This window comes from Talpa europaea, assembly GCF_964194135.1.
Source record: "Talpa europaea genome assembly, chromosome: 12".
NCBI lineage: Eukaryota > Metazoa > Chordata > Mammalia > Eulipotyphla > Talpidae > Talpa > Talpa europaea.
In genome coordinates this window covers 78,368,237-78,395,061 of record NC_140079.1, presented here as the reverse complement: position 1 = coordinate 78,395,061, position 26,825 = coordinate 78,368,237, and the positions used below count along the sequence as shown (strand labels likewise).

Here is a 26,825-nt window from a genome sequence, read left to right as displayed (position 1 = left end):
CTATACACACACACATACACACACACACACTGACTCCTGAACACCTTCCTTCCAGGCAGGGCTTCCACCCAGAGTATCCAGTAACCCCCACAGCAACCCTGACAGCTGGGGATGACCATCTTCATTCTGCAAGTGGGGGAATTGAGGCTCAAACAGTCTAAGGCAGCCCCCCAGGATTAGTATCAACCTGTTCTCTGCCCTGGGCCAGGTGGTGAGGGAGTGGGGGTCAGGTACTGGAACATTTGGGGAGGGGGAAGCCTGGGGTTGAGTTCTTTGGGGGATGAACACCCTAGAGTAGAATGTGCTCTCTCCTCGTGTCCCAAGTAACACCACTAAATGTTCTGCTGACCTCGTTCTTCCTTTGCAAACATAAATCTCCTCTCTGTCCCAAGTCACCAGAGGAACTGGATCCAAATAAGGGGTGTGTGAATTGATGAGGTGTTCTGGGGCAAAGTCTAGAAGTTGGGAAGTAGGAGGAGCCACACACAGAGACATACACACCACACACACTCATTCTCACACTTTCACATGCATATTCTCCTTCTCTCTCTCACGCACGCACGCACGCACACACACACACACACACACACACAGCCACCCACCTAGCTGTTCTGGGGAATCCAGTCTTCCCCTCCCCAACAGGTAGCACCCCACATGTTCCTTGGCTCCAAAGAATCCTGTTGCCAGCGGAGGGAAGAAAAGGCCTGCCTGGAAAGACTGTGATGACAGGGTCATCTCAACCCATTTAGGATGGGTCAGAGTGACTTTGAGAACCAGCTGCCCCCAGCCCCCATGTCATTTAAAAAGAAAGAAAAAAATTAATTCAGGTCTATTAATTCTCTCCCCCCGGAAATATTATCTGTTGTTTTCCCCCTGATTTTGGAATTGAAGATGTTTGGAACAGAGGTTTTCAGCCCTGGCTCATATTAGAGTTACCCCAGAAACTCAACAATTCCCAGGCAGGGTCCCATCCAAGAATTCCTGCTTTGTTGGGTCTGTGGAGGGTTCCAGACCTAGAAGTTTCATAAAGCTGCCCAGGTGACTCTGGGGAGACTCTGGTTGGGGGTGATCCTTTTCTCTGTGTCTGCTGGAGCCGAGGCAGGAGGGCAGATTTGCCCAGAGGAGGGAGGGGACAGTCACCCTCTGGAGGACAGATTGTTTTTGAAAAACTCTTGGCAGCTTTCTCCGTGCAAACAACAAACAGCTTCGTGAGGTCTTATCTGCTCCCCAAGCTTACCCCCTAGACTTAGGCTTGGCAAAGCCCCCTGCCAAGACCTGCTGGCCCGCTGCTTGCTCCAAATAGCCTTCTCGCAGAACTCTGATCCTGTACCCCAGGGCCCAGGCAAAAGGCCTTGCATATGACTGGGGTCATTGGTGGGTCATCTCACTGGCGCTTGGTTTCCTGGGCTGTAAAATGGGAAGAAATATCCCTGCCCTGCTTATCTCCTAGGACAGTGGGAAGCTCCAACAATATAATAACTGAAGAAAAAAAAAAGCATCAAATAAGAGAACTGTAGAAATGTGCATTTTAAAAACAATATATAGTCTCTTATTCAGAATTTGCTGAGTCAATTGGCCCCATGGGTTTAATTTCCCCTCTTGTACTCGCCCCACATTTTGTCTAGTGGGGGGAAGGGGCAGCCATGTGTAAGTAGAGGTGCAGTGATGGAGAAGGCAGGCAGGCCTGAGAGAAGGGGTGGTCCGGAGGAGTCCCAAGAAATCCAGGAAGGCTTCACTGCAGAAGTGACATTTGAATTAGGCCTTGAAAGGTCACCTTTGGAGGGGCTGTGCCACAGAGAAGAGGTGAACCACTTTCTCAGGAGCTCTGGGAGGCAGAATTGGCAGGACAGAAGGGCAGATTGTATCTCAGCAGGAGGGAACCCTCACCTGATACCATAGGAAATAGGGCTGATACCATAGGTGGCGGTGACTTTCCTGTCCCCGGAGGCATGTGAGCAGGAGCACAAAGGGGTTGCTTGCAGAAGGTGTTTCAGCCCAGGCCAGAAGGCTGTTATGATCACTGAGAGTCTAGGATCATAATTCTAGGTTGCAAGAGACAAGTCCCACCCTGGGCTAGCCAGTGAAATGAGCCAAACCCACATAAAACAAGACAAGTGTGCTCCAGGCCAACTGCTTTGGGCCAGCTGAGCAGCACAAGCTCAGGGAAGGCAGGAGGAAGAACTTGCTCTAGCTCAGTCTGGGTGGAAGGGTAGGACTTGGAATGAGGTGAGGGCATTCCTGGCAGGAAAAACGACTCCTGCCAAGGGGTGGAGGTGGGAAGGAAGAAGACCCGCTGGAACACTGGAGGAGGCTCCTATCTTCTTTAAAGCCCTTGATTGACTGCTGTCTGATTTTATTCTCTCCTCTCCCACACTTGAAGAGAGGCAGGCAATGCATGGATCTGTTACACCACCCATATCCTCGGTGCAAGATGGGGATCAAATTCTTTAAATCCTCAGACTGTCCTGATTCAGACATGAAGTTTGGCAACTACCTTTAGGATCTGAATCATGGAGGTGGAAAGTGGGGAGAAGGTAAATTTGGGGAGACAGGGACTCACACAGGAGAGAAGAGGGCAGAGAAGGAAGGTTGGGTATGGAACAGCAGTATGTGGGAAAGGAAGTGGCGGTTCAGTCAGGCAGGAGGGCTATACCAGTCATAGGTGGAGAGATGCCTGGGGTCATTGGGGATGGGAAAGGTGGAACCCAGACCCACAGGCAATATCCTTCCCTCACCTGCACCCAATCTACCCATTTATTCAATACTACTATATACCTGGCCCCAGGTCATGTGTTGTGCAGTAGAAACAAAGGGTCACCTTTTTTTTTTTTTTGCATAATTATTGCGTGCCAGGTTCAGGGGGTGATGTGTCTTACTTAACAACCTGTAAAAAATACTTGCAAGGCAGCAGTTATCAACCTCACTTTGCTAAAGATGAAACTGAGGTTCAGGGGGATTAAGCAACTTGCCCAAGGACACAAAGATGGTAAGAAATGGCCCAGCCAGGGTTAGAGATCACATGGGGCTGTCCAGAGCATCTTGTCCCTCTACTCACCAGGCTTGCTGTTCCTCCACTCTGCTCTGTAGTCAGAGCAGAGAAGTGTGGTGGGGACAAGAAAGGCCAGAAGGAGAGAGCTTGGGGCAGAAAAAAGCCTGGAGCACGACAGGGAAAGGCACATATTAGACATGCTCTGAGCTGGAGGCCGGAGCCAGCGAGGAAGGCATCAAAGCCCCGAGGCAGGCCATGTGTGCACTTGGCAGGTGATGACAGGACCAGAGCGTTCTTTCCCAGCAGGCCCAGCCTCCTGGGGCCACGGCTTCGAGTCCCAAGGCTCTGACCAGATTGCTTGCACACTCCAGGCCTGGATTGCAGTTCCTGGGGGGCCGCAGGCCTGGGGCCGGAGAGGCGGGGGCAGGAGGGGTGGCGCCGGGGCTTTGGCACAGGATGGTCATGACAACTTGGCATCCCCTACCCTGCTGGGCTACAGCTGGGGCTGATGCGGCCTGGCCCAGCTGGGCAGTGTCGCCAGGCCATGGAGGCCAGACGTCTGGCCACACTACAGAGCTGCCTGACACTGTCCCCCCAACCCTGCCTGTGCCCCTTTCAGCAGGGTGGTGCTGGGGCTCGGAGCGTGGGTCAAGGTCACAGCCTTTCTGTGGTGGTGGAGTCAGGGCCAGGTCCACACCAGGATTGTCTGTTGACATGACGACGTGCAGGCTGGGTCTGCAGCCCAGCATCACAGCGTCCCCAGTGAGAGCTTCACTTGTCCGTGGGGGCTGAACTCGTGTTCTTGGCTGGGCTGATGGCCCCTGGCCTGGGCCATGAATTAGCTTTTCCTTAGGAAACTATTCACTTTGCTCATTCATGCTATCCCCCTCCCCCCTCCTTGAGAGGGCCCGGCGCCTCATGAGACAGCCGTGTCAAGCAGCCAGCCAGAAACTTCACCCAACCCCCGCTGCCCAGTGACTGAGGACGCTGACCTCACGCTATCCTATCAGTGTGGGAATGGCCCCATTTTTTGCTGGCAGCAGTCACACTTCCTTACCGCTCACTGTGGCAGCCCTGCCTGCCCTCCCTCAACTGTCCCTGCCCTCCTCAGGGCTGGAAAGAAACAGGCTCAGACCCAGCTAGGCCTGTGCTGGGCCCTCTCCAAGGGGCAGTGGAGAGCAGGTGAGGCAGTACAAACTGTCACACTCCGAGAGGGGCCTGGTTTGAGGCCAGACTCCATCTCTTCCCAGCTGTGTGGCCCCAGGCACATTCCTTAAGCTCTCTGAGCCTGAACTCACAACTGTTGAAATGAAGATGTTAATCTCTGCCCTTCCAGCCTCACAGGGCCACTTTCAGAAGCATGAATGAGAAAATGCTTTGTAAACATAAATTGTTTTATAGATGTGTGATAGCATCCTGACCTGAGACAGTTCTTAGTTCCGGCTAATGGAGGACTCTATCTGCTTCCTTCCAGGGGTCCCAGGTGCTATTCCTGGTGCAGTTCCTGGAGGAGTCTTTTACCCAGGTAAGGTACTCGAACTTCCCCATCAACAGCTGAAACAGATCATGATGATTTGGGAAGAAAAGCACATTTTGACATTGCGGAAGGGAAGAAAGTTGGCAAGTAGGAGCCACAAGTCCCGCCTACTTTGAAAAGCGGTCAGCGTGACAGCTGTCAGGAGCTTACATTTTCTGACAGCATATCACAGTGCGGGTGAGGCTAGAGAAGTGGGCCCTTCACACTCCTGCCAGTCAGAGTCCTAAAACTGTTAGATTCCTAGAACCAATGGATTCCACTCTTGGGAATTCATTCAAAGGAAATAATTGGAAAAAAAAGAGAAAAACAACAATCTGCAGTGAGGCTTATAGGAGTGGCGCTTGCAAAAATGTAAAGCCAGAAAGCCACCTGGCTGGAGAGTGTGATGAAGTAAACCCTGAAACATGACTCCATTACTAAAAAGTAAAAATCTGCAATCGTGCAATATGGTGAGATGTTTTACAAGTAAAAACAATATGAAAGCAATGATTACGGAGGATGGAGGCCGGGAGCCCCACCCCCCGAAGAGAAAATTGGCAGAAAATTGGCAGAATGTGGAAGCAACGGTATCGGGGGCCGAGTTTCTTTTAATGTAGGAAAAAAACGTAACACTTTAAAGTTGAAAAATCAAAGTAATCTTTTCAATATTTAAGAAGCTCATAAGTGTTCAGAACTGATGTCAATGGGAGGGCAACTCCTGGGGCACTCCAGACCCAAACTGCATGGGCTGTTGGCCCAAGGAGTAAACAGGCTCACAGAGATCACTTAGCTAGACCTTGCATTGAGGGTGGTTTTCTTTGGGGAGTGCTAACAGCTCTCTCTCTCTCTCTCTCTTTCTCTCAACTTAGGGGCTGGTGTCGGGGGCCTGGGAGTAGGAGGTAAGCTCAGAAACCAAAACTGGTTCCTCACCAACAGCATCTGGGTATCACTCTAGCCCATCTAGATCCTCAGACCTCAGAACCCCAGAAGGCCCAAGCAGCAAGGGCACCTCTTTTCACAGACCAAGCATCCAGTGGGGAAAGACTTGTCTGAGAACTGGAGCCCATGGCCCCGGCCTTTCCCCCTGGGCTCTTTCCCTGCGGCCTTGCCTTCTTTCATATTCTTTGAAGCCCACTACATCCTTGAAGTTGGCTGAGCAAGTGTCTCTGTCCCCTTTGGAAGCTGAGAAACTGAGTCTCAAAGAGTATAACCACACGTCAAAGCACAGTCAGGCTTTCCACCCAGGTGTCTGAGTACTAGGCTCTCATGGACTCCCTGTCCAGATAAGGGGACCCTCCCTGAGAGCCCTTTTGGGACTTGGGGGCAGGACCCCATAATGCCCTCACTCTGCCCTGGGGGATAAATAGGACTGGAACTAGAACTACTGTTCACTGCCATCTCTTCCCTCTACAGCATTGGGGCCTGGAGGCAAACCACCCAAACCAGGTAAGATCAGAGCCTCAGAGCACCAAGAGAAAAGGGGAAGGGGGTGCACAGAGTGGTGGACCCAGCAAGGGATCCAAATGTCACGAGAAGGAAGGCAAGTACAAACTGGAACCACACCCCAGGGCTCCAGGGGCCCAGGTTGGAGGCAGCTGATGTCATCTGGCCTCTATCCTGCCAGTTCCCATGTGCCCAGTTTCCCAGAAACTCCCTTCTGCACAGGGTTTCAGAGGCAGCCCTGGTGCTGGGGCTTTTGGTTGGTGTTCCAGTGGCTGCCAGGCCTCGAGCTCAGACACAAATAGTAGGCCCCAGACTCCTCCAGGGTCATCCTCTGACCCAGACCAAGCCCTCTCTAAGCCCAGACAAAGACCCTAGATATACCTGACCTTGATGACTATCTGAGCCCAGACAAGTCCTGAGCTTTACCCCAGGCTGAACCCTGATTCTGGCCCCAGAGGAGGTCCCATCCTAATCCCAGTTCCCTTCCAGCTGTGTCCAGACCATGGAGTTTTCCAGTAAGAAGATGTGGCTAGATCTGCCTGGCCTTGCTCCTGGGGTCTACCATTAGCTCCATGGAGTAATCCCCAGGAAAAAGGGAGGGAGGGCCCTTCAGGAAGCACTTGTGGGTAAAGAGCAGGTGGAGGGAATAGCATCTCTGCAGATTTATGGGCCCGTCAGCATGAGAGGCTCCACATGTGGCCTTGGCACTCACCCTCTGTGTCTCCCAGCTCTGAAACCCAAGGCTCCAGAATACAGTTTGTATGTCCAACAGCTCTTACGAAATCACAAAGTTCGATGATCCAAGTGCAAATGAATCTACAAGATTCCCCTGGTTGTGAAACTCCAGGGCTGGGGTCAGGCAATAGAGAGGCAAGAAGTTGAGGGGGGCAGGGGAACAGTGGCGGCAGCCTGGACAAGGGCTTTCCTGGGTGCTGTGGGGGTCGGCAAGCCAGGAGCCCTTAGGTTGCACTGCTCATCCTGCCAGAATCCTCATCTTGTCTTCCCAAGAGCTGAGCCCTCTTAACAGGATCTTTGTTGATGTAGAGAACACAGAGGCAGTCTAAATCAGCAAAGCCGGGGGTGGTACTGCTCTTAGCCCAGCAGCTAGAGGGGTCTTGGTTGACCCCATTGGCAGCAGAGAACACATGGCAGGTTGTGATTCAACACTGAGGGAAGGCAGAGAAAACTGCCTCCAGAATCCCATAGTGGACAGACACTAAAGTGAAACTTGCATTGAGGAAAGAGTCAGCTTAGCTGTCCAAAAGAAAGTCCAGCTTCAGGTAAAGGAGTAGACTGGAAGGAAATTAGGGCATCTGGTGAAAAGGGGCTGAATTCCATGACCCCCCCCCCCAATCTTCTTTCAGTCTGGGGACGCAGGGTTACAGAGGCTGGGGCAGGGCCACACGGCCGTACATCCTGGCATGTGGAAGCCTGAGCCTGCCCCTGGCGGAGTGCAGGCAGCGTGTGTCGGACTTGGGAACAATTAATCCCTTGGCCAATTAATCCCTTGGCGAGCAGACGGTGGGTGGCCTGGCAGCTGTTCTGTGGGGGCCTTAGGGGGCTGGCCCTGCTTCGACTCTCGGCAGGAGACCAGGCAGCTGGGAGCCAGTACCACCCACATCCTAAGCACCAGCTGGAGGCCAACCACCCACCTGAGAGGACAGGAAGGGTCACCTATTGGGCACCCTGGCAGGCTACATGAACTCAGTGCTTTCTGTTCACAAGCCCACTGGTCCCAGGAAGGCCAGGGCCATAATGACCATTTGGTATGGGGGAAACTGAGTCACAGAGAAGCGATGTGACTTGCCCGTGCACTAGAAGAGTAGGTGGGCATCAGGATGTGAGTCTAGTGTTCTCTGACATCGGGAAAAGGGAAGGTTGGGCTGGCCAGGCCCCTGGGCTCCCAGCTGTGAGCAGTCCCTCACGCCTCTTTCCTCCTTTCCAGGGGCTGGACTTGGGGCATTTGCGCCAGGTGAGTCCACAGGAAGGAAGTGGAGGGGGGAAGGAGCTGGTCATCCCAGAGGGTGGCCTGGGGTAGGAGCCTGGGAAAAGGGCAGATGGATGTTTAGGGGCTGTCTTCTTCCTGTCAGGCCCCATTTTCTCTCCCCAGTGCCTCTGTGGTCAGGAAAGGTCTGAGCATGTCGCCTGCCCTCTTGGAGCTCAGGAAACAGGCCTGGTGCAAGAGAAGATCCTAATGGAGCTGGGGAAGGGCTGGGCCTGTGGTGGGAAGTGAACCGGCTTCGCCACACCTGCCCAGGGTTAGAGACCCATCTTACAGGGGTGCTGACTGAGTTTCAGAGGAGTTAGCTCACACAAGTAGGAAATTGAGGAAGGGAGAGGGATGTGGGGCGAGAACACACCCAGTGAAAGCCAGGGAGACCCTCTAGGGCTCAGCAGTCCTCGTGTCTGGGCTCTATCCCCAGGGAGGTCCCCTTGGCCTTGGGACGCTGGCAGCCAGGACTGGCACTTGCAGAAGAGAATCTCACATAATTGGAAACAAATCCCGCATGATTGTGAACTCCAACTTGATTGCCCATCAGTCCTGGCCAAGGCCATGGAATGTCCCCTGGAGGGGTAGATGGAGCAATTAGGCCCAGATGTGGGAAGGAGAGAGCCAGAGGGACCCATTTGGCTTCTCATAAACATTTTAGCATCCATCTGCAAGTAAGGAGACTCTTGGATGGCAGGGCAGCCTGGATGGACAGAAAGATAAATGGTGGGGGACCGAGGGATTCAGACACAGGAGGTGTGGCTTGATCCAGGGCACCCCTTCAAGAAAGAAGAGGAGCAGTCTGGAGTACTGGTACTAATGGTGGTAGCAGGACAGGCTCGGCCAGAGTATGGTCTTGTTGGCAGACTCTTCTCAGCTCCAGCCCTCATAGAAATTTCTGCTGGGTCACTCTTCTAGGAGAAACAAGGTCTGGCCCAGGCACATTAAGGGGAGTCAATGCAATAACATCTGCATGGCACACAGCAGCTAGTCCTTAAAAGGAGACTGCTGTTGTATCAGGTTCGACTCCCAAGTACCAAAGACTTGGGGGCAGCTTAAGGGTCTGAGTGGCAGCACACTGGCCACAGACTATCAGTCTGTGGTCATTCTTGGCCCATGGAGCAGTCTTGTCCTTGCTCCATGGTCCAGGAATGATGCCCCCACACCAGCCTCCGCTCAACTGTCTGCTTCTTCCCACAGGTGCTGGAGCTCTCCCAGGTGTTGTCCCCGGGGCAGGTTAGTGTTGACACCCACGCAAGACATCCTCTGGGCACCAGAGCCCAATCCAGGGCAGCTGGCCAATATGAAAGGTGGTCAGGGTCCGGGGGTGGGCCAGGCCTGTCCTGGGCAGTGGCATAAATGCTGAGACCACCTGCCCCAAACAGCTGCCCAGGTCACGAGGAAGCCACAGCTGGGCTCTGGATACATTATAACTTTGTAGTGAGGACAGGATAGAGGAAACCCCATGGGCCAAAAGACTCCAGAAGTGTCACTCGGCTCAGCAAGGTTTCAGGAAGGTTTTCCGAAGGGGGTAGGTGTGAAAGTTTGACCCTGAAAGACCCCTGCAGTTTTGTCAGGCCAAAGGGAACAGTCTGGTACTTTTGCTCTCCAACCCTCACTCCGGGCCGGAGCAGCGTCACCACTTGGCATGGAAGTCCTGCAGTAGCAGAAAAGCCTGAGCTGTGCCTCCCAGGTGGGACAGGGTCAGGTGGCCTGGGGCTTAGGCCTTCACCCTGAGCTCCCTCCACAGGGGTGGGAGCCTTTCCTGGAGGAGCTTTCCCAGGGGGACTAGTACCTGGCGGAGCTGCTGGTGCTGCTGCAGCCTATAAAGCTGCTAAGGCTGGTGAGTGTTTGGGACGTGCCCTCCAGCCTACGGGCTCTCCCCTTTGCAAATAACCTTCCTTGGGAGGCAGGCAGGTGGGACCCTCATCTCCAATCTATTACAACTCATGGGAGGCAATGAGCTGTGCCCAAGTCTCAAAGTGTGGTGGCAGGGCCACACCGCAATGCTGGGCCTGCAACACGCAGCCCAGGACCTCCCGTCTCCCAGTGCTGTTTGCACGACCCCTCGCCTCGCCCACTCCTGGTTCTGCAGGTGCTGGACTCGGTGGTGTTGGAGGCGTTCCTGGCGTTGGAGGCATTCCTGGCGTTGGAGGCATTCCTGGCGTTGGAGGCATTCCTGGAGTTGGAGTGTCTACAGGTAGGTTGGCCAGACCTGAGTTGCCCAGGTGAAGGCTGCAGGTCCTGATGGAACCCACTCTGATGCAGCCCCTTCCATGCCAGGTGCTGTGGTGCCTCAGCTCGGAGCAGGAGTCGGAGTTGGAGCGAAGCCTGGGAAAGTGCCTGGTCAGTGTGCAGACCCTGGGGCTGGCGGGCAGAAGTCAGGGAGGGCCAGGGGCCCCCACCTCCACAATGGGCAGGAAAGTTGCGCCCTGGCTGTTGCAGAGCGGGAAAGTCAGCCAGGTCCAAAGCGTGGTGCCATGTCCACAACCAGGCAGAGGTGTCCCAGTCTCCCTTCTGGGTCCTTCTTCTGGGGTCTTGGAATGGAAAGAGACCTCAGAGACAGACTCTGGTGTGCTGTCAGGTGATGTGAAGGCTCAGAATGGAGTGAGTACAGAGAAGCTCAGGCAGCAGCATAGCTAGGGGGGCCCAGGGGTGCTGCCTCCCCATCTGGTGCTAGTTCCTCTGCACGGAGCCCTTCAGGAAGTGACTTCAGGTTGAACAAAAGGCTGCCTGAGTCCACACAGCAGGGAGGGAACATCTGGAAGCTGTTGGCCAGAAGTGGGCTGGGCCGACCATGTAAACAGGCTCCAGGAGACAAGATAAATCCACGCACAGAAGGGGAGGCAGATGACTTCCGAAACTCGTGGGAAGAGGGCTTCGGCCACTGGACACATGTCCCTGGCCGCCCCCACCGGGCCTTGGCAAGTCTGGCTCTGGAGCTCCAGAGCTGCCTGCCCTAGAAGGACCAGGGAGGGGTTCCTGGAGGCCAGGTTGCTGCTCACTGCTTCTCCTTCTTCTGGCCACAGGTGTGGGGCTGCCAGGTGCATACCCAGGTGGAGTTCTTCCAGGAACAGGTGAGAGCAAGGAGAAGGAGACCCTGTGGCAAGGAAAGCAGCCCCTGTCAGGCTCCCTGGTAGACCTTACATCTCCCCAAAGCAGAAGGCACCAGAGGCATGGATCCTGACCTGCCCTGTTTCCCTACACACCAAAACTCAGGCCACAGGTCCCTGCAGGTCTCTCCCACAAAGGGCAGTCAGCCCCCACCCCAACCTAAACCCTGACCCCAGCCCAGCCCAGGTCATCATCACAGCCTGAGGTGGGTCCCTAAGGACACACCAAGTTTCCAGTGTGGCCAGATGTTTCCCAAAAGCCATGAGTCACCAGGGCCCCGCCCAGCATATCCGCCCTGCGGGGGACCCCTCAGTGCTCTCACCTCCTCTCCCTGCCAGGGCCTGGCCACCCCACCTAACATGTGATCTTCTGAATTCCCCCAAAAGCCCAGATTCAGACTCTTTCCCTCCTGGCCCAGCCACAGGGAAAGAGGGGAGGTGGGAGCTCCAGATGCTGGCAGATAAGGAGTTGGGGCCCCAGCAGATGGCAGCTTCAGGTTTGATTGTGAGCGTCATGAGAGAGTCCCCAAAGGGAATGGGCTTCCCCCTTCGCACTGGCTGTTTCATGTCCACCTTCTCTAGTAAAGGTGGGCAGAACTGCTTGAAACTGACTCCAATTCAGAGAAACCAACTTAGGCACCAGCTCATGTGGCTGGAAATGGGATTAAACTCAGGTCCTCTAACCTTGGGTCAGATAAGGAAGGAAAGTTACCCTATGAGCTGGGGTTCTTACTGACCATGTTGGAGATCAGTTGTGTGACCTGAGAGGGTATGGGTGCTGAGCTGGACCCTGCCCTTATGCCCTAACCTCTGTACCCCCTCAGGAGCTCGGTTCCCAGGCGTGGGGGTGCTCCCTGGAGTTCCTACAGGAATAGGAGTCAAGCCCAAGGGCCCAGGTATGCAACCAGCTGGACTAGGGGGCCCATGGTGAAGATCTTCACCCACCCTCAGGACCCTCTGGCCTGGAGTGATGGTGGGGTGGGGGGACCTGGGCTCAGGGCCCTCCAGTTGGGCACCGCTTATGCTCCAGTCCTCATAAAGGTGGCCGAGACAGGCAGCACACCTCCCTGGGTCCTCACTGTGTGTGAGGACAGTGTGGTCACAGAGGAGGTCTGGGCAGAACTAGTCACAGCTTGGGCGGCCTGCCCCTTGGTGCTGCCTGAAGCCAGCCAGTGGTGCCTCTGTGTCCAGCGCCATGGCGACTGGGCTCCATGACAGTATCTTGTCATTGCAGGTGTAGGTGGAGCTTTTGGTGGAATCCCAGGTGAGCCTTTAGCTGCGTGGGCAAGCCAGCAGGTCGGCCAGCCAGGGAGCAGCCTTGCCCTGGGGGGGAGCGGGCCTGTCCTATTTCCCTCATGCATCCTGCTCCAAGCTTTGGTTGGCCTCTGCACACAGCAACATCAGTCACAGGCCTCTTCCCCCACCCAACCCTTCTGACCGTGTCGCGGTCCCCAAACCCACTCATCTATGCAAGATGCAGCCAAGGCTGCAGACTCTGTGGCCCAAGTCCTGGGCGGAGGGAATCCTGCACCTTCCTCCATGGCCCATCTTGGGGAGTACCCAGCTCCCCAGAGACAGGGAGACAGGGGTCCCATTTAGCAGGATGCAGTAGGGGCTCCTTCTGTCTGTGTGGAGTGGAAAGCAAGGCTATAGGCATAGCAGAGGTGGTTTGGCCAAGTTGCTGGGATCTGAGTTTGCCCTTCTTGTTCTCACAGGAGTTGGACCCTTTGGGGGTCAGCAGCCTGGAGTCCCTCTGGGTTACCCCATCAAAGCTCCCAAGTTGCCAGGTAAGTCTCCCATCAGCGCTGAGACATCAGCTTGAGGGGAGGAGGACTTGCTTGGCCTCCCAGGTCTCTGAAGGGCAGTTAAGAAAACCTGGATATTGAAGCCTACTTCAATATGCATGTGAGCACACAGACACCCCTGTTGGGAAACCATTAGTGTTGATGGTAAGAGATACTATTCATTGGCAGGACCCCTCTGACATCAACTTACCCTCACAATCAGCTCTGATGATGAGCTGTTTCCAGTTGGGGATGGAGAGCAAGGAATATACTCAGACTCCAGGGCCACGGTAGAGCCCTAGAGAATTTGCTGGATTTGGGGGAATGGGCATCCCATGGGGCTCTGAAGCAGGGAGACTCTGCTCTCCTGAGAGCCTCCATGAGCAGCTCGTGACACTTGGGGGGCGAGGGGAGAGATGGAGTGTCCCAGGTGCTAGGCCCTGTGGGGGTAGTTCTGCCACCTAACCTTTAGGAGCTCAGCAAGGCCTGAGGCTGCCATGGGGAGCCCCTGAACTTGCTCCCTTCTCCTCAGGTGGCTATGGACTGCCGTACAGCACTGGAAAACTGCCCTATGGTGAGTAACGCTCCCCTAGACTGTGAACTTGTGGCTCTTTCCAGCTACAGGGCCCTGGCAAGGGCATTGTGGCTCCAGCCTGGGCTAGGAGAGTTCTGAGCTGGGGAAGGGGGAGGATCTTGGAATGGGAATCCCCTGAGGAAGGAACAAGGAACTTGGACAGCCTGGTTCTCAATCCTGTCCGTCCCACTTATCTCTGGGCCTTGGGAAAACCAGTTTCTTCTCTGAGCCTCAGTGTCTTCATCTGTAAAATGGGAATAACCATCTCACACATATGTTTAGGCTTGTTTTAACTCTGGCTGGGTTGACAGGGTGGGGGCTCAGGGTACCCTGACCCCTGAAGGTCGGGGCAGGGGCCACAACCTCTCTGTTTCACAGGCTACGGGCCTGGAGGAGTAGCTGGTGCTGGGGGCAAGGCTGGGTACCCGACAGGCACAGGTAAGGAGAATGTCACCCCATGGTCAGCAAAAAGGGCACTAATCACCCACGCTCCAGGGCCCTGAAGTGGGCCAGGGTCTTTCCAGAAAACAGACCAGCCCGGGCTGCATACAGACACCCGCCTGAGCCTAGAGAAGGACCCTGGGTGGGAGTGGCTGTATCAGCCTCTGCTCTGGGAAACCTCCGGGCATCCCATTTGTGAACATGAGTGGTTTTCCCGGAGCTGGAGTGAGTGCTGGGCACCGCAGATGCAGGACCATAGTTTTCAGCATCTCTTCCCTTCCCCTCCCCCAGGGGTTGGTGCCCAGGCTGCTGCAGCAGCTAAAGCAGCAAAATACGGTGAGTATTTTGAGACCCCATTGCCAGCACCCAGCCCCAACTTCTCCATCCCTATTACTGCTGAGAGCCTGCCTCATTAAACAAAAGCGGTCCTCCCACCGCACCCCCATTTTTCCAACTTTTCAACCCTACCCAGTCTTCACCCGCCAATCCATATATCCAGCCATTCACTCTCCTTCCATCCTCCATTCATCCATCAGTCCTCCAACCCCTCATCCATCCGTGCCTCCCTTCCTTCCTCCATCCATCCCCCATCTCTCCCTCCATCCAACCCTTCCTACATCCCTCTGCCTCTCCAGCCCTCCAGGCATCCTTCATCCACACCTCCCTCCTTCACCCCCAGTCACAGAGAGCCCTTCCTGTCACCGTAGTGGGACAGAAGACATCTCCCCACCAGCACAAGGGGGCAGGAATGTGGGGGAAGCATAGAGCGGGAGGCCCATCCAATGGAGGCCCCGCAGACCCCCCTACCAGGCCCCCAAGACTCCTTGGCCGACGTGGCTTGTGGGAAGGCTGGAATGTGGGATCGGGAGAGCAGGGAGTGAGGGGCTGCCAGAGCCAGGCAGCCAGGCACTTGGATTACAAACTTGGCCGAGTGTCTGGAACACAGGGAGAGGAAGCCTTGAACATTCCTACAGGAGCCCCTCTGGCCCGGGGAACTGCCGCTTGTGGTTTCTCAGTATGTGGCAGTGATTAGAATGGGATTTGTCTGAAAACATACAAGTCCCTTAATGAGTGTGTTGAAATGGACACTTTGGGGGTGAGTCAAAGAATTGTGGGGTGGGGACCTCCTCAAGCAGGCCCAGCCGGAGACGCCTGGGCCTCATTCCCAGTGGAGACTGTGTTGGTTAAAATGCTGGCCTCCAAGTGGCCTTCCTGCCCAGCCTCAGGAAAGGTGCTGGGACTCACATCTGCACTGTCCCCATACCAACAGGTGCTGGAGGACCTGGAGCGCTCCCCGGAGTTGCAGGTGCAATTCCTGGGATTGGAGGCATCGCAGGTAGTGTCATTTCCAGCAGGGGTGGGCCTGCCCTTGTGGGCCACAGGGAGAGGCCCTCACCCCCATGTGACTGTCTCTCCAGGGGTCGGGGGTCCAGCTGCTGCTGCGAAGGCTGCTGCTAAGGCAGCCAAATACGGTGAGTGCCTCCAAGGGTGGCAGGTCCAGGCTTCCAGCCTGTCCCCAGGCCCACAGGGCCTGCCCTGGCCCCTTCCAGGCCTTAGACACCCTAGTTCAACAAGGCTAGATGGACTTTGCACTTGTCCATCTGTGGCAGCTTCCTACCTCCACCCCTAATTGCCTTGTTCCGCCTCCTGTCTTTGCCCATTCTGCTCACTCTGCCTGGAGGCCATATCTATTGTGCTCTATTGATTGACCCAACAGTGGGACCCCGTGGGCAGGAGGACTCCCATCTGATGCCCAGAGATGACCCACAGCTTCAGCATCAACTGCTTGAGTGCCTGATGGCATCCAGGAGCTGCTTTAGAAATAAATTGTATTCTTCCCACCCACAGATCCAAACCCTTCAAGCACCACAGCGATTTTTTCAGTCCCTCCCCATCTCTTGGATCAGCTGGATCCACACAGAGACAATGACAGCCCACCTGGGATCCTCCACTCGAGACCTGCTACTCCCTCAGGTCTCCAAAGCCAAGGCTTCTGAGGTCCCCACTGGGTCCAGGCTAAAAATAATTCTTTCCTTCCACAGGAGCTGCTGGAGGCTTGGTGCCAGGTGTGCCAGGCTTCGGCCGGCCAGGGGTCGGCGTCCCAGGGGTCGGCGTCCCAGGGGTCGGCGTCCCAGGTGTTGGGGTCCCAGGTGTTGGGGTCCCAGGTGTTGGGGTCCCAGGTGAGCTGGTGTGTGTGTGTGTGTGTGTGTGTGTGTGTAAGAGAGAAATATTGACACTATTGTCAAGACTTGGATTCTCCCTCTTACCTCACTCATTTGTCCTCTTCTCTCCATACACTTGATCGTGCCTCCTTCCTCTCTCCCTTGGGCTATCCCACGTCCTACTTAGCTCCTGCCAGCACCATCTTCTCCAGTGCTTCTCCAGCTCTTGCCTGTTCCTTGGGGCAGGAACTGTGACTTTTTCATCCCTATGTTCCAAGTCCTTAGCTGGGGAGGTGGGTAGATGGATGGATGGATGATGGGTGGATAGGTGGATGAATAAGCACATGGTTGGATGAACAGATGAATAAATGAGTTGGTAGCAGGCTATGCAGATGGATGGTTAGCTAGATAGTTAGGTGAATCGCTGGATAGGAAGATAGGCAGATAAGTGGATGGTTAGATGGGTGCACGGGTAGACTGAGAGAAACGTGGTTGAGTGGGTAGATCGAGATCCAAGGGTAGACAGACAAATGAACAGACATGACAGATCAGTGGTGGATGAGCTGAGTGGAGAGGACAGGTGGGTAGCTGGATATGAGTGGATGAATGGAGGGATAACTCTATATTGGCCTCAATAGTTAGGGGAACAATGGGCCAAAAGACAGACAGGTGAGCAGAGGGCTATAGATAACTCCCCCCATCTCTCTTGAGCATGCATGTCCCCCTTGGTCTCTCCAGGAGCTGTGTCACCAGCTGCAGCTGCTAAGGCAGCCGCCAAAGCTGCTAAATACGGTGAGTGTCGGACTGATCTGTTGTCCCTCTCTGTTCTGGACTTTCCTTGCCAAACTGAAGGACCCTCATCTTCTACCAGAGAAGGGGAGAGACTTGCCCAAGGTCACATATCATTTCAGTGGCAGAGCAGGGACTTGGCACTGTTGGACTCCAGGATGATGTGACCCCAGTTATGGCCCTGATGCCATGGGGCTGCGTGATGGGAGAGTCCTGGGATGGCATCCCCTCTTGGACGGTGTCCCTGAGCATACCTGTCCTGATCAGGGGCTCTCAGAGGAAGCCAAGCCTGGCTGGGGACAGGGGACCAGCCTTCAATCTGTCCATTGCCACCAGAGGGCCCCTCATCCAAGTGCTCAGAGAAAAAAGGGGGTGGGGAGCAATGGGATGGGGGTATTGGTAAAGGATTTGTGGAAGAGGCTGGAGCTGGGATGAGGGATGCCCAGGCCATAGTTCCTATTCTTCATTGACTATACTTGGGGCCCAGGTGGGAGAGGTTGTATCTTTTCTCCCAGGCAGCTGGCATCCCCCAGATCCTCTCACTGAGACACTTTCCATGATCTGCTTCCTCTGCAGGGGCCAGAGGAGGAGTAGGAGTTGGCGGCGTCCCTACTTTTGGGGCTGGTGCTGGGGGCTTTCCTGGCTTTGGTGTTGGAGCTGGAGCAGGAGGTATTCCTGGAACTATCCTTTCCCATGAGCCTTAGTTTCATCTGGGGAAACCAGGAGAAAGCATGACAGCTTCTCTTCTTGGGACTTTTGGGTGTGGAGGGAGTGTGGGTTGGGCTTCATTGCACCCAGGAAGTAGTCAGGGGAACAGGGGGTATGAAGGGAGGGCCTGCAGCACCTTCAGCTGCTGGAGAACAGTAGCACAGCCTGGCTGAGACAGGCCTGGGTCACTGAGGGTCTCTTTCTTTCTCATTTTTTCAAAGCAGCAGCCGCAGCGGCTAAAGCAGCTAAGTATGGTAAGTGCCCTGCCTGCCTGAGCCCCAAGCCCCAAGCCCAGGGCACCACCTTCCCTGTCTCTCCCTCCCCCGGCTCTGCAATCCCTTGGGGTCCAGGTTCTGAACTCAGAGTTGTTCTCCTGCCAAAGGGCAGAGCAACCTCACACTTGGTTCTCCAGGGCTGAGATGGCCTGGGCCAATGTCAGGAGTCCTTGACCCCATCTTCCAAAGCCACACTGAACTTTTCTGCCTTTTCAGTTGCTCACTGTTACAGCCCCCACCCCAAACCAGTGAGCTGGAGAGGCCCATGCAGCTATGGTTTCCCACCCCACCTCCACCCTCTGCTCCCCTAAGAGGAGGGTGCTTGGAGGGTCAGCACTTCACCCTTCTAGGTGCCGCAGGAGGACTGGTGCCAGGTGCTGGAGGCGTGGTACCAGGTGTGCCAGGCACTGGAGTTGTGCCAGGCGCTGGAGTTGTGCCAGGTAAGCGGTGGCCCCCACAGAGATAGAAGGGGTCCTGGAGTTGACCCCGCTCAAGTGTATCATTTTGAAGGTAGCAAGACTGAGCCTAGAGCTAGGGGAAGGGAAAGCAATTCCCCCCTCATTTGGAGGGTAGAACCCTCCTTGGGATTCCAGTTTGCTGAGTCAGCCGATCAAGTCCCCTCCCTGCCTTTGGAGGCCTCAGACAGCCAATGACATCCCTCTGGGTGGTGGAGCTCTGCCAGGGTTGGGGGACATCATTCATCCACAGGTGCTCTCTGGTTCCGAATCAAGTGAGCGAAACTGTGTCACCCTTTGGTTCCCCTGAGCTTTTTCCTCCATCAAACACCAAAGGGAAGAGATGCAGAGTTACACAGAAATTAAGTTACACCTTCCTTGGTTGTTTTTCCCACCAGAAGAGTTCTCTTCTGCATTCTTTCTGGGAGGAAATTGTCCTTGCAAGAGTTTCCCTAAGAAATGAGTTGTTTCCTACTATGGTTTTGAATACAGGTTCTCTTAGGATTTTTTAAAATTAAAAGCAGCTTAAGAAGCTCCACAAATCATTTAGACTGAGGTTTGGAGAGGGGTGAGGATCAATGCCTCTACCAGCTACAGCGCTGGGCTCCGCTCCACTGTAGGCAGAGGTCCAGGGGCACAGTCCCAGGTGGAAGTTACCTGGCTGGATCTGTGGGCTTCCCGGTCTCGAGTGAACAGGCAGCTCTGGGAGGGACTTCTGAGAACAGGGACAGTCCCTAGAGATGGATACCGAGAGGTTTCTCCACAATGGGGCACAGGGAGGGTGGGGGTGCTGGGGAACCACTCCCCAATTCTGCTCATCACCTCCTCAGGAGCGGGGGCCCCAGCAGCTGCAGCTGCTGCCAAAGCTGCTGCCAAAGCCGCCAAGTTTGGTACGTATCCCAGCCCCACGCAGTCTGGTGCCAGCCTGCACCCTAGAGCCCTGCTGTCTCCTTTCCCTGGCTCTGGGTCTGGCACTCAGCCCCCTTTGAGAAGTAAGCCCCCCTTTGGCTGTCCTATTCTGAACACGGGCCTTCCTCACAGCTTTGATCCCTCTGACCACTTTTAGGGGTCTAGGTCAAGTTCCTGGTTAGGAAGCAAGTGAGAGAGGGCCTGGTGAGTCCTCTGGTACCCAGTTCCTCCCTGCAAAGCCCATGTGCCTCCCAGTCCAGCTGGAGCCTGCTCCACTTGCATACCTCCTGCTGGGCTCACACCCTCCTGAACTTGGCAAAGTGGAGCATTTTAGAGTTCAGTTGTATGCCAGCCCCCACATACCTTTGCTTTAGGGAACTACAGGCATCAAGATTTAAATCAGAAAATCAGGACTGTTATCTAGACAGAGGAATCTTAACTTCAGACCTGCCAACCCTCACCCTCAATATGAGAAATGACCCTTTTTTGTGAAGCTACCACTTGCTGAGGTAATCCTTACACCAACTTATGAAGTTGGTGCTATTATTCCCATTTTACAGATGTGAAAACTGAGGTTCCAAAAGCTTAAGTGACTTGCCCACCGTCACACAGCCAAATGCCTGAGCTGAGCTTCGAACCCATCATTTGTCTCACATAACTGCCTCCTTCCCTCTCAGAAGTCTCCAAGGGGTCCTTGTCTCTCCAGTGGTTAACACCTCCTGATCCTGCACATGCCTCATTCTAGGGATAAGGGCCCTGAGGCCCAGGGAAAGTAACTTGTCTGAAATCGCATATAGCTTGACCGAGTCTGTCCAGCTGGAGGAGAACCGCGGCTCCTGATTCCCAGCCCACTGCTCTTTCGGCAGCTTCTGCGCTCCTTGCCCAGGACGTGGTCGAGGATTACTTCTTCTCACTCTTGCATGGGCAGGTGGTGTTCCCGGTGGCGTTCCCGGAGCTGTTCCAGGCGTTCCCGGAGGCATTCCTGGCGCTCCCGGTGGCGTGGTTCCTGGTGTTGGTGGTATTCCTGGTGAGCCGCATGATGGGCCTGAGGAGCCTCTGACTCTTCCCTGGGTGTCATCCCTGAACACCTCTCTCTCCCTCCAGGAGTAGGGGCTCCGGCTGGAGGCAAAACCGCTGCTCAGTTGGCCGCCAAAGCCCAGCTCCGTGAGTGCCCTGCCTGCCTTCTCAACCCCCCGCCCAGGGCCTGCCCCGTGTGCGGGCCCACACGGCAGCCTCATTAGGTCCCCAAGGCAGCAGAGGGGTTGGGAGCATAGATTTGATATGAGGGAGACCCAGTTTCGAATCCTAGGCCCCCTACCAGCTGAACACCCTCTGAGTGTCCTGCTCTCCCGTGTGAACTGTGGGGGTGGGGGAACTCAGATGGTTGCTAGAAGAGTTAAAAGAGTTCATCCAAGAGGGAAGAGCAAGAGGTTAGTCTGGAAAGGGAAGTGGCACTGTGTGCCCCCTGAATGCCAGCTGGGGAGGGGATGCTGAATTTGGTGGACGGGGTGGGGGGGTGGTTCAGAAAGTCCAAACTGGCATGGAGGGCCCCATAAGGACCTGAGGGGGGAGAAAGTCCCTGAGTGGGTCTGGGAGCCTGCCCTGGGGAACTGGCTCAGCACACTGGGGAGGACCCCCAACGCGCACACAAAGCCACACGTTCCCTGCCTGCTGCTACCACTCACTGTCCACCTCCCCCAGGGGCTGCAGCTGGGCTTCCTGCTGGTGTGCCCGGATTTGGAGTTGGTGCTGGTGTGCCTGGATTTGGAGTTGGTGCTGGGGTTCCTGGATTTGGGGCAGGTGCAGGTGAGGAGGTTTCTAAAGGCTGGGCAGAAAATGCTCCCTGAACTCAGAGGAGGGAGTTCTCCTGCTCCCAGCAATCTCACGCAGGGAATCAGGGTAAATTCTCCGTAAGGGGCTTCTGAGCAGTCAGAAATGACTAGAGTAGCAGATGGGGGAGCAAGTCAGATAAGGAGGACCCAGGCTGCAGACTTTAGTTTCCCTGCTCCGTGGAAGGATAGCAGGGCTCCAAACTGAGCAGGCTGCCACCCAAAGAAAGAGCTCCCTGAAATCAGTGGGCCTGGGTGGGCCATCTTGGCTCCACATTAACAATGTGCTGTAGCAAGGGGGGGCACTAGGAGATCCAGTTCTTCACCTGGGGGTTCTGAACCTGCTGTGTCCAGCCTCAGGCCTGGAGGGGATACGAGGGAGAGATAGAAGGAAGAAGCACAGTTCATCCTTCAAGCATCTCCCAGACCAGACTGCTAGAGGCATTGTTAGACGCTGGGACTCTGACAGGAGGAGGCAGGACTCTGACTCTAGGCAGGAGGTGATCCTGAGCTCAGGGCTTTGAGAGGAGCAATGAAAACCAAGGAAGTCAGATAGGGCTCCCTGAAGGAGGCAGAAGCCTTAGGCACAGAACTCAGGTGCTGAGCACCCCCCCCCCCTTTTCCTTTTTCTCTTTTCCCAGTACCTGGATCCCTGGCTGCAGCTAAAGCAGCCAAATATGGTGAGCGCACCCCTCCCATGGTCAGTTCCCTTGCTGCCCCGCTTCACTCCCACACCAGCCAGGGCCCGTTGCCCGGAGCTTGTAGCACAGGACTGGGATGGGCAGAATGGAAAAAGGCAGTTTCTAGGACACGTTAATGATGCTTTTGCAGACCTGGCCCCTGCCCCCGAAATACCAATCATGCCTCCAGTCCCAGGACAACCAAAAAAAAAAAAAAAAAATCTCTTGCATTTCCAGCCCCTAGAGGGCCACCTTAGTGAGGACAGGGTCCCTAAGGCCTCCCTGGCCTGACAGTTTCAAAGGTTCCGGGGCCAGGGAAGGGCCTGGCCTGCTGGGTGTGAGAAGGCTAGATGGTTTCTGCCTCCCTGGCGGCAGAGCTCAGACTCCTGTCTGAACTCCATCTCCTACCAGCCTCCCTGTCCACGGGACTGAGGCCACCAGCCCAAGGACGTGGCAGAGCTGCCTGCTCCCCGACTTGGCGCTCAGGCAGCCCCACCTTGTCAGACTCATACTGTCTGCAGCCCCCACATTCCTGGCCTCCTGGGAGCTGGCCCAAGGACTCAACCAGGGAACCAGCCGGTCCTCTAGGGCCAGTTTCCACCTCGGAAAATCCCAGCTTCCTTAGCCCCCACTCGCTGGCCGGACGGGTTCCCTGCTGTTCTGTGGCTTGCTGGCTGCTCCGCCAGTCTGCATCTGACAGCTGTCACGAGGGAAACAATGACTGAGGCGCTGGCCGTGGAACCATTTCCAGCCAGGAGCCCGTTGCTTAAACTCAGCCATGCTTCAGTTTTCTCATCTGCCAGGGGGCTGCTAATGGTACCCACTTTTCCTGTCACCATGAAAAATAAGCAGGCTCATGCAAGTAATGCTCTGGGGACTGAGTGTTCACGTACACTTTGCTATATGCTCTGTGCCAAACTCAGTTCACAGCTGATGTGTCCTTTTACTCCCCCATCATCTTCCTAGGGAAGTGGGTCTCTGGGGCAACAGATCTAAGTGGAGAAACCTGGATTCAAACCTGGGACTTTGAGAGCTGGAGACTAGTCTTCTGCCCTCGGCAGCTTTGGGCCACCACTGTGGCCGCCTGTGGCCCCAGCACTGGTCCTGGGGAAGGAGGGGAGACAGACAGGTCAAGGCTCAGGGGGCTGCCCTTGCCCATTTGGTCAGGGCAGAGCTGGGGGCTCATCTCTCCCCTCAGGTGGGAGGCACAGCTGTCCAGTGCTCCTCCCCTGGAGTCACTAGTCGACCTGTTTAATGACCCAGGGGCAGGGAGACCCTCCTCAGAAAGGAGAACACTGACTTTCTCTCCTCTCCACAGGAGCAGGAGGCGCAGGAGCTCTTGGAGGAGTAGGTGTCCCAGGTGGTGTGGCAGGTGAGTTGAAGCCCCAGGACAGGCTGTGCAGGGAGGGGAACCGACTGTGGAGAGTCCCTCCCTGAGCACCCTTTGTCCCCAGGAGCTGGGCCTGCTGCTGCCAAAGCTGCTGCCAAAGCTGCCCAGTTTGGTGAGTGCTGGGGGGAGGGGAGCTGCTGCCAGCTTCCCTGGCATGGGGCTCTGACCATGTGCATGAGGAATATCTCCCTGCACCTGCCCCCCACAGCCCCTTGGGAACATCATCTGCCCAGGGTCCGGCCCGCCTCCTGGCCCCAGTGTACTCTGGAAAGCCCTGGCAACTCAGGCCCCACCATCACCATGCACCCCTCTGCAGAGGCATCAGTGAGAGGTTGGGGAGGTAACACACAGCTGTCTCCACAGGCCTGGGCGGAGTCGGTGGCCTCGGAGCTGGAGGGCTCGGGGTTGGAGGACTTGGGGCAGGTGGAGTCGTCCCAGGCTTTGGAGGTGAGGGGCCGCTCTGGAATCAGTGAGTGGGGTGTGTGCGTGTGTGTGTGTGTGTGTGTGTGTGAGAGAGAGAGAGAGAGAGAGAGAGAGAGAGAGGGAGAGAGAGAGACTATTTTTGCTCAAACTGTGCTCTTTGCCTCCAATCCCAGACCCACCTCACCTGCAACCCAGGGTGAGGGAGCCCCGCTTCTACTCTGGGCTCCTGTGGGCAGTCTTTATTGAGGGCCCTTGACAGTCAGAAGCTAGGTGTGACCCTTGAAGTTGAGGATCCCAGTCTTCTCTCCCCGTCCTCATTCAACCTGCCAGAGCGTGCAGGTGGAGGTCTTCAGGATGATGGTGGTTCCGCCCACATGCCAGAGAAGAAAACCCAAGCACAGAGAAAAAGGCATGCCCAGGCCTCCGCCACCAGCAGCTGCACGTTGGCATTCCCTCTCCCATGAGCCTCACTGTTGCCCTAGAGCAGCCGAAGTCCTCCTGCGCGCTCTGTGAGACTGGACACACAGTGGGAGCTTAACAAAGATGTAGGGAAATGAATGGATGAAGGAGGGGTGCAGAGGCGGGGAGGCTGACTCCAAAGGCCCTTGATAAACAGCAGGCAGGGAGGGAGGGGCATGTGACTTGGAAGGAGGTGATGTTCCCGAACCTCACGCGCCCCATCTCCCCAGGTGTGGCCCCAGCTATATCTCCTAAAGCAGCCAAATATGGTGAGTTGCCCACTGAGCCCTCCACCTGCCCAGGTCTGCAAACTGCTGATCTGGTGCGCCCCTTTCAATTCCTGTGTCCCTGGTGCAGGCCTCGGCCCTGCTCTCAGCAGCCACCGAAGGCCCACCCAGATACCCCGGACCCTGAATTCAGAGGGGTTGCCCTGGGCCCCTTAAACTGCCCTGTCCTGACTCCTATCTGTACTCTTCTCAGGTGCCGCTGGCCTTGGAGGTGTCCTTGGAGCCAGGCCCTTTCCAGGTAGGTAGGCCCTTCCTCAGTTCAGCTCTAGGAGAGGCCTCTCGGGCTAGCAAAGGGGACTCTGGGGCCTCCTCTAGCGCAGGACAGAGAGAGGGTGGAGGGCACAGATCCAGAGACGAAACATCCTGGCAAAGAGCAGGCCTCAGGTTGGTGCCACTCTTTGGGCCTCAGAACCTGGTCTGATGAGCTGAGGCTACAGGTTCCCCTACCAAGATGCCAGTTGGGGGTAAGGTTTGTTAAGAAAACTGTTGTGGTTTGGGGTAGGCAGAGGAGTGGGGTATGGGGGATAGGTTGTCATGGGCAAAGAGGCCACAGGTGACAAGGCCGAAGTAGGGCCTACCCCTTGCCAACCCAAATGTCTCCCACAGGAGTTGCAGCAAGACCTGGCTTCGGATTGTCCCCCATTTTCCCAGGTCAGCCCCACCCCCAGACCCTTCTCCTTCCTCCCCTGCTTCAGACTCTCCTGCTCAGAAAAACTGAGCCAGGGCCTGAGTATGAACCCATGACCTCAGATTACGTATAGTCCAGGCCTCCCCTTATTCTTCTCTCCCTCACTTGCATCAATTTTTCTAAAATGCCATGTTCCAAATGAGGTAATCAGAGGTTCAAAGAGGGCCAGGGGCTTGCCCAAGGTCACACAGTGAGTGAAGCAGAGTGTAAGGTTCCTGACACCCAAGTCCAGAACTTGCCCCTCTGATAGGCCCTGCTGTCAGGAAGGCTTGGGGGCTCCCCAAAAGTGGGCACACTCACAGTTCCTCTCCTTGCCTTGCAGGTGGTGGAGCCGGGGGCCTGGGAGTTGGTGGTGAGTCTGCAATTAAAAGACATTTAAGGCCTAGAGGGGACCCTCTATCAAGCAGGGCCAAGAGCCCTCAATTCCTTTTGCAGGGTCGGGGAGTTGAGGGAGTAGCTAGTGTGGCCACAACCCTGGGCTGGCTGTCTGGCACAGGGGCCTGAGAGCCCCCAAGAGAATGGAAGAAGCTGAGAATTCAGGCCCAGGATGTGGGGACACAGGCCAGGATCCAGACTCCTGGGACTCTTGTCTGGCACTTGACTGGACACCAGGAGCAAGGGCTGAGGGCTGGTGCTGAGGGGCTAACTGGAGAGACTGGCAAGGTTTGAACAGAGCAAGTTCTGTTCAAGCAGGTGGTCAGAGGAGGCTGAAGACTTGAGCATGTGAGATGGGGCAGGGTGAGACCAGGAAGCGTGGCTGGGTCTGACTATGGTGACAGGGCCGGCCCTGAGTGCACAGGCCTCCAGGGCATCCACAGGGAGCACTGGCCATACAGGAGGGACGGGCTGGGCTGGGTTGAGGGCAAACTGGGGACAGGGAGGCCTTCAGAACCTACTGTGACAGGATGGAGCCTGGGTACATGGTTGGGGGCAGGGAAGAGGGCATTGGGAGAGGCGGGGAAAGTCTGGCCCTCCCCAATCTCTGCTCCGTCCACAGGCAAACCACCCAAGCCCTATGGGGGAGCCCTGGGAGCCCTGGGATTCCAAGGTGAGTGGAGACTCAGCCCCCAAAGAGACCGACCTCAGAGAGGCAGACAAACTTCTGGGAGTGTGTGGGTTGAGTTCTGATCACACACCCCCACCCCCGCCCCCCCCCCAAAAAAAACCAAAGGAGACCCAGCCTCTCCGCTGTGGTTACTCAGGCTCCAGATTCCCTTTCACACACACCCCACCCCCATCCCACTTGCTTCCCACCACGTAGATGAAGCAGCTGAGGACAGGACAGGCAGAGGCAGAGGCACTCTTTCTAGGGTGACTGCCTCTCAGTCAAGGCCCGGCTGATGTCCGCGGCCCTGTCAGGCTGCTTTCCAAACACTGGAGGAGCTTCCCGGAAGCCTGCCCTGCCCTACTCATCTGCCCGTCACCACTAGGTGGCGGTAATGAGCTACATCTAGCTCCTGGGAAGGGGCACCGGTTGGGGATTTCACCCACTCCTACATCAGGCCCACCAGACAACCCGGCCTTGATTTGAACAAGGCTCACCAATCAGATCCTCCCAGCAAAGGTCAGGAGTCCTGGGTTCCAGTCCCAGCTCAGCCACTATGGGGAGATTGAGACTCCCCTCTTTGGGGGCCTCATTTAATCTCTGATGCATTCTCATGTTTAGGGTCTTCCCTTCACCCCATTTCCTTTGATAGGGGCCACACTGCACGGCTCAATTCAGGCCCCCCTGGTACAGTGACCGCTTGGAGTTGGTCAGCGTGAGCCCGGCCTCACAAGGCCAGCAGGAGGGCCACCCCCACACACACCCCACACACCCCCACACCCCCCAACACCCTCACCACCACCCCCATCTCCCCTCGCCAGCCACCAATGACCTTCATGTACCTCCCCTTGCCTAGGTGGCCGGAAGAGAAAGTGA

The 26,825-nt window shown here is 55.9% G+C and overlaps 1 protein-coding gene across 1 annotated transcript in view; it reads left to right on the top strand.

Moving 5' to 3' along the window:
• ELN (elastin) overlaps window positions 1-26,825 on the top strand; it is a gene marked incomplete at both ends in the record, with an annotated part of 28,415 nt that extends 1,590 nt beyond the window's left edge. Inside the window, 33 exons of the mRNA XM_084250144.1 lie at window positions 4,464-4,514; window positions 5,375-5,404; window positions 5,919-5,951; window positions 9,689-9,781; window positions 10,034-10,138; window positions 10,222-10,284; window positions 10,968-11,015; window positions 11,876-11,947; window positions 12,286-12,315; window positions 12,767-12,838; window positions 13,368-13,409; window positions 13,788-13,847; window positions 14,142-14,186; window positions 15,121-15,186; window positions 15,269-15,322; window positions 15,893-16,030; window positions 16,724-16,804; window positions 17,378-17,470; window positions 17,734-17,763; window positions 19,070-19,129; window positions 20,077-20,175; window positions 20,253-20,312; window positions 20,850-20,954; window positions 21,619-21,657; window positions 22,976-23,029; window positions 23,112-23,159; window positions 23,411-23,494; window positions 24,160-24,198; window positions 24,410-24,458; window positions 24,821-24,867; window positions 25,227-25,256; window positions 25,902-25,952; window positions 26,806-26,825. Coding sequence (XP_084106270.1) covers window positions 4,464-4,514; window positions 5,375-5,404; window positions 5,919-5,951; window positions 9,689-9,781; window positions 10,034-10,138; window positions 10,222-10,284; window positions 10,968-11,015; window positions 11,876-11,947; window positions 12,286-12,315; window positions 12,767-12,838; window positions 13,368-13,409; window positions 13,788-13,847; window positions 14,142-14,186; window positions 15,121-15,186; window positions 15,269-15,322; window positions 15,893-16,030; window positions 16,724-16,804; window positions 17,378-17,470; window positions 17,734-17,763; window positions 19,070-19,129; window positions 20,077-20,175; window positions 20,253-20,312; window positions 20,850-20,954; window positions 21,619-21,657; window positions 22,976-23,029; window positions 23,112-23,159; window positions 23,411-23,494; window positions 24,160-24,198; window positions 24,410-24,458; window positions 24,821-24,867; window positions 25,227-25,256; window positions 25,902-25,952; window positions 26,806-26,825 — 1,991 coding nt within the window. The remainder of the gene's footprint in view (window positions 1-4,463; window positions 4,515-5,374; window positions 5,405-5,918; window positions 5,952-9,688; window positions 9,782-10,033; window positions 10,139-10,221; window positions 10,285-10,967; window positions 11,016-11,875; window positions 11,948-12,285; window positions 12,316-12,766; window positions 12,839-13,367; window positions 13,410-13,787; window positions 13,848-14,141; window positions 14,187-15,120; window positions 15,187-15,268; window positions 15,323-15,892; window positions 16,031-16,723; window positions 16,805-17,377; window positions 17,471-17,733; window positions 17,764-19,069; window positions 19,130-20,076; window positions 20,176-20,252; window positions 20,313-20,849; window positions 20,955-21,618; window positions 21,658-22,975; window positions 23,030-23,111; window positions 23,160-23,410; window positions 23,495-24,159; window positions 24,199-24,409; window positions 24,459-24,820; window positions 24,868-25,226; window positions 25,257-25,901; window positions 25,953-26,805) is intronic.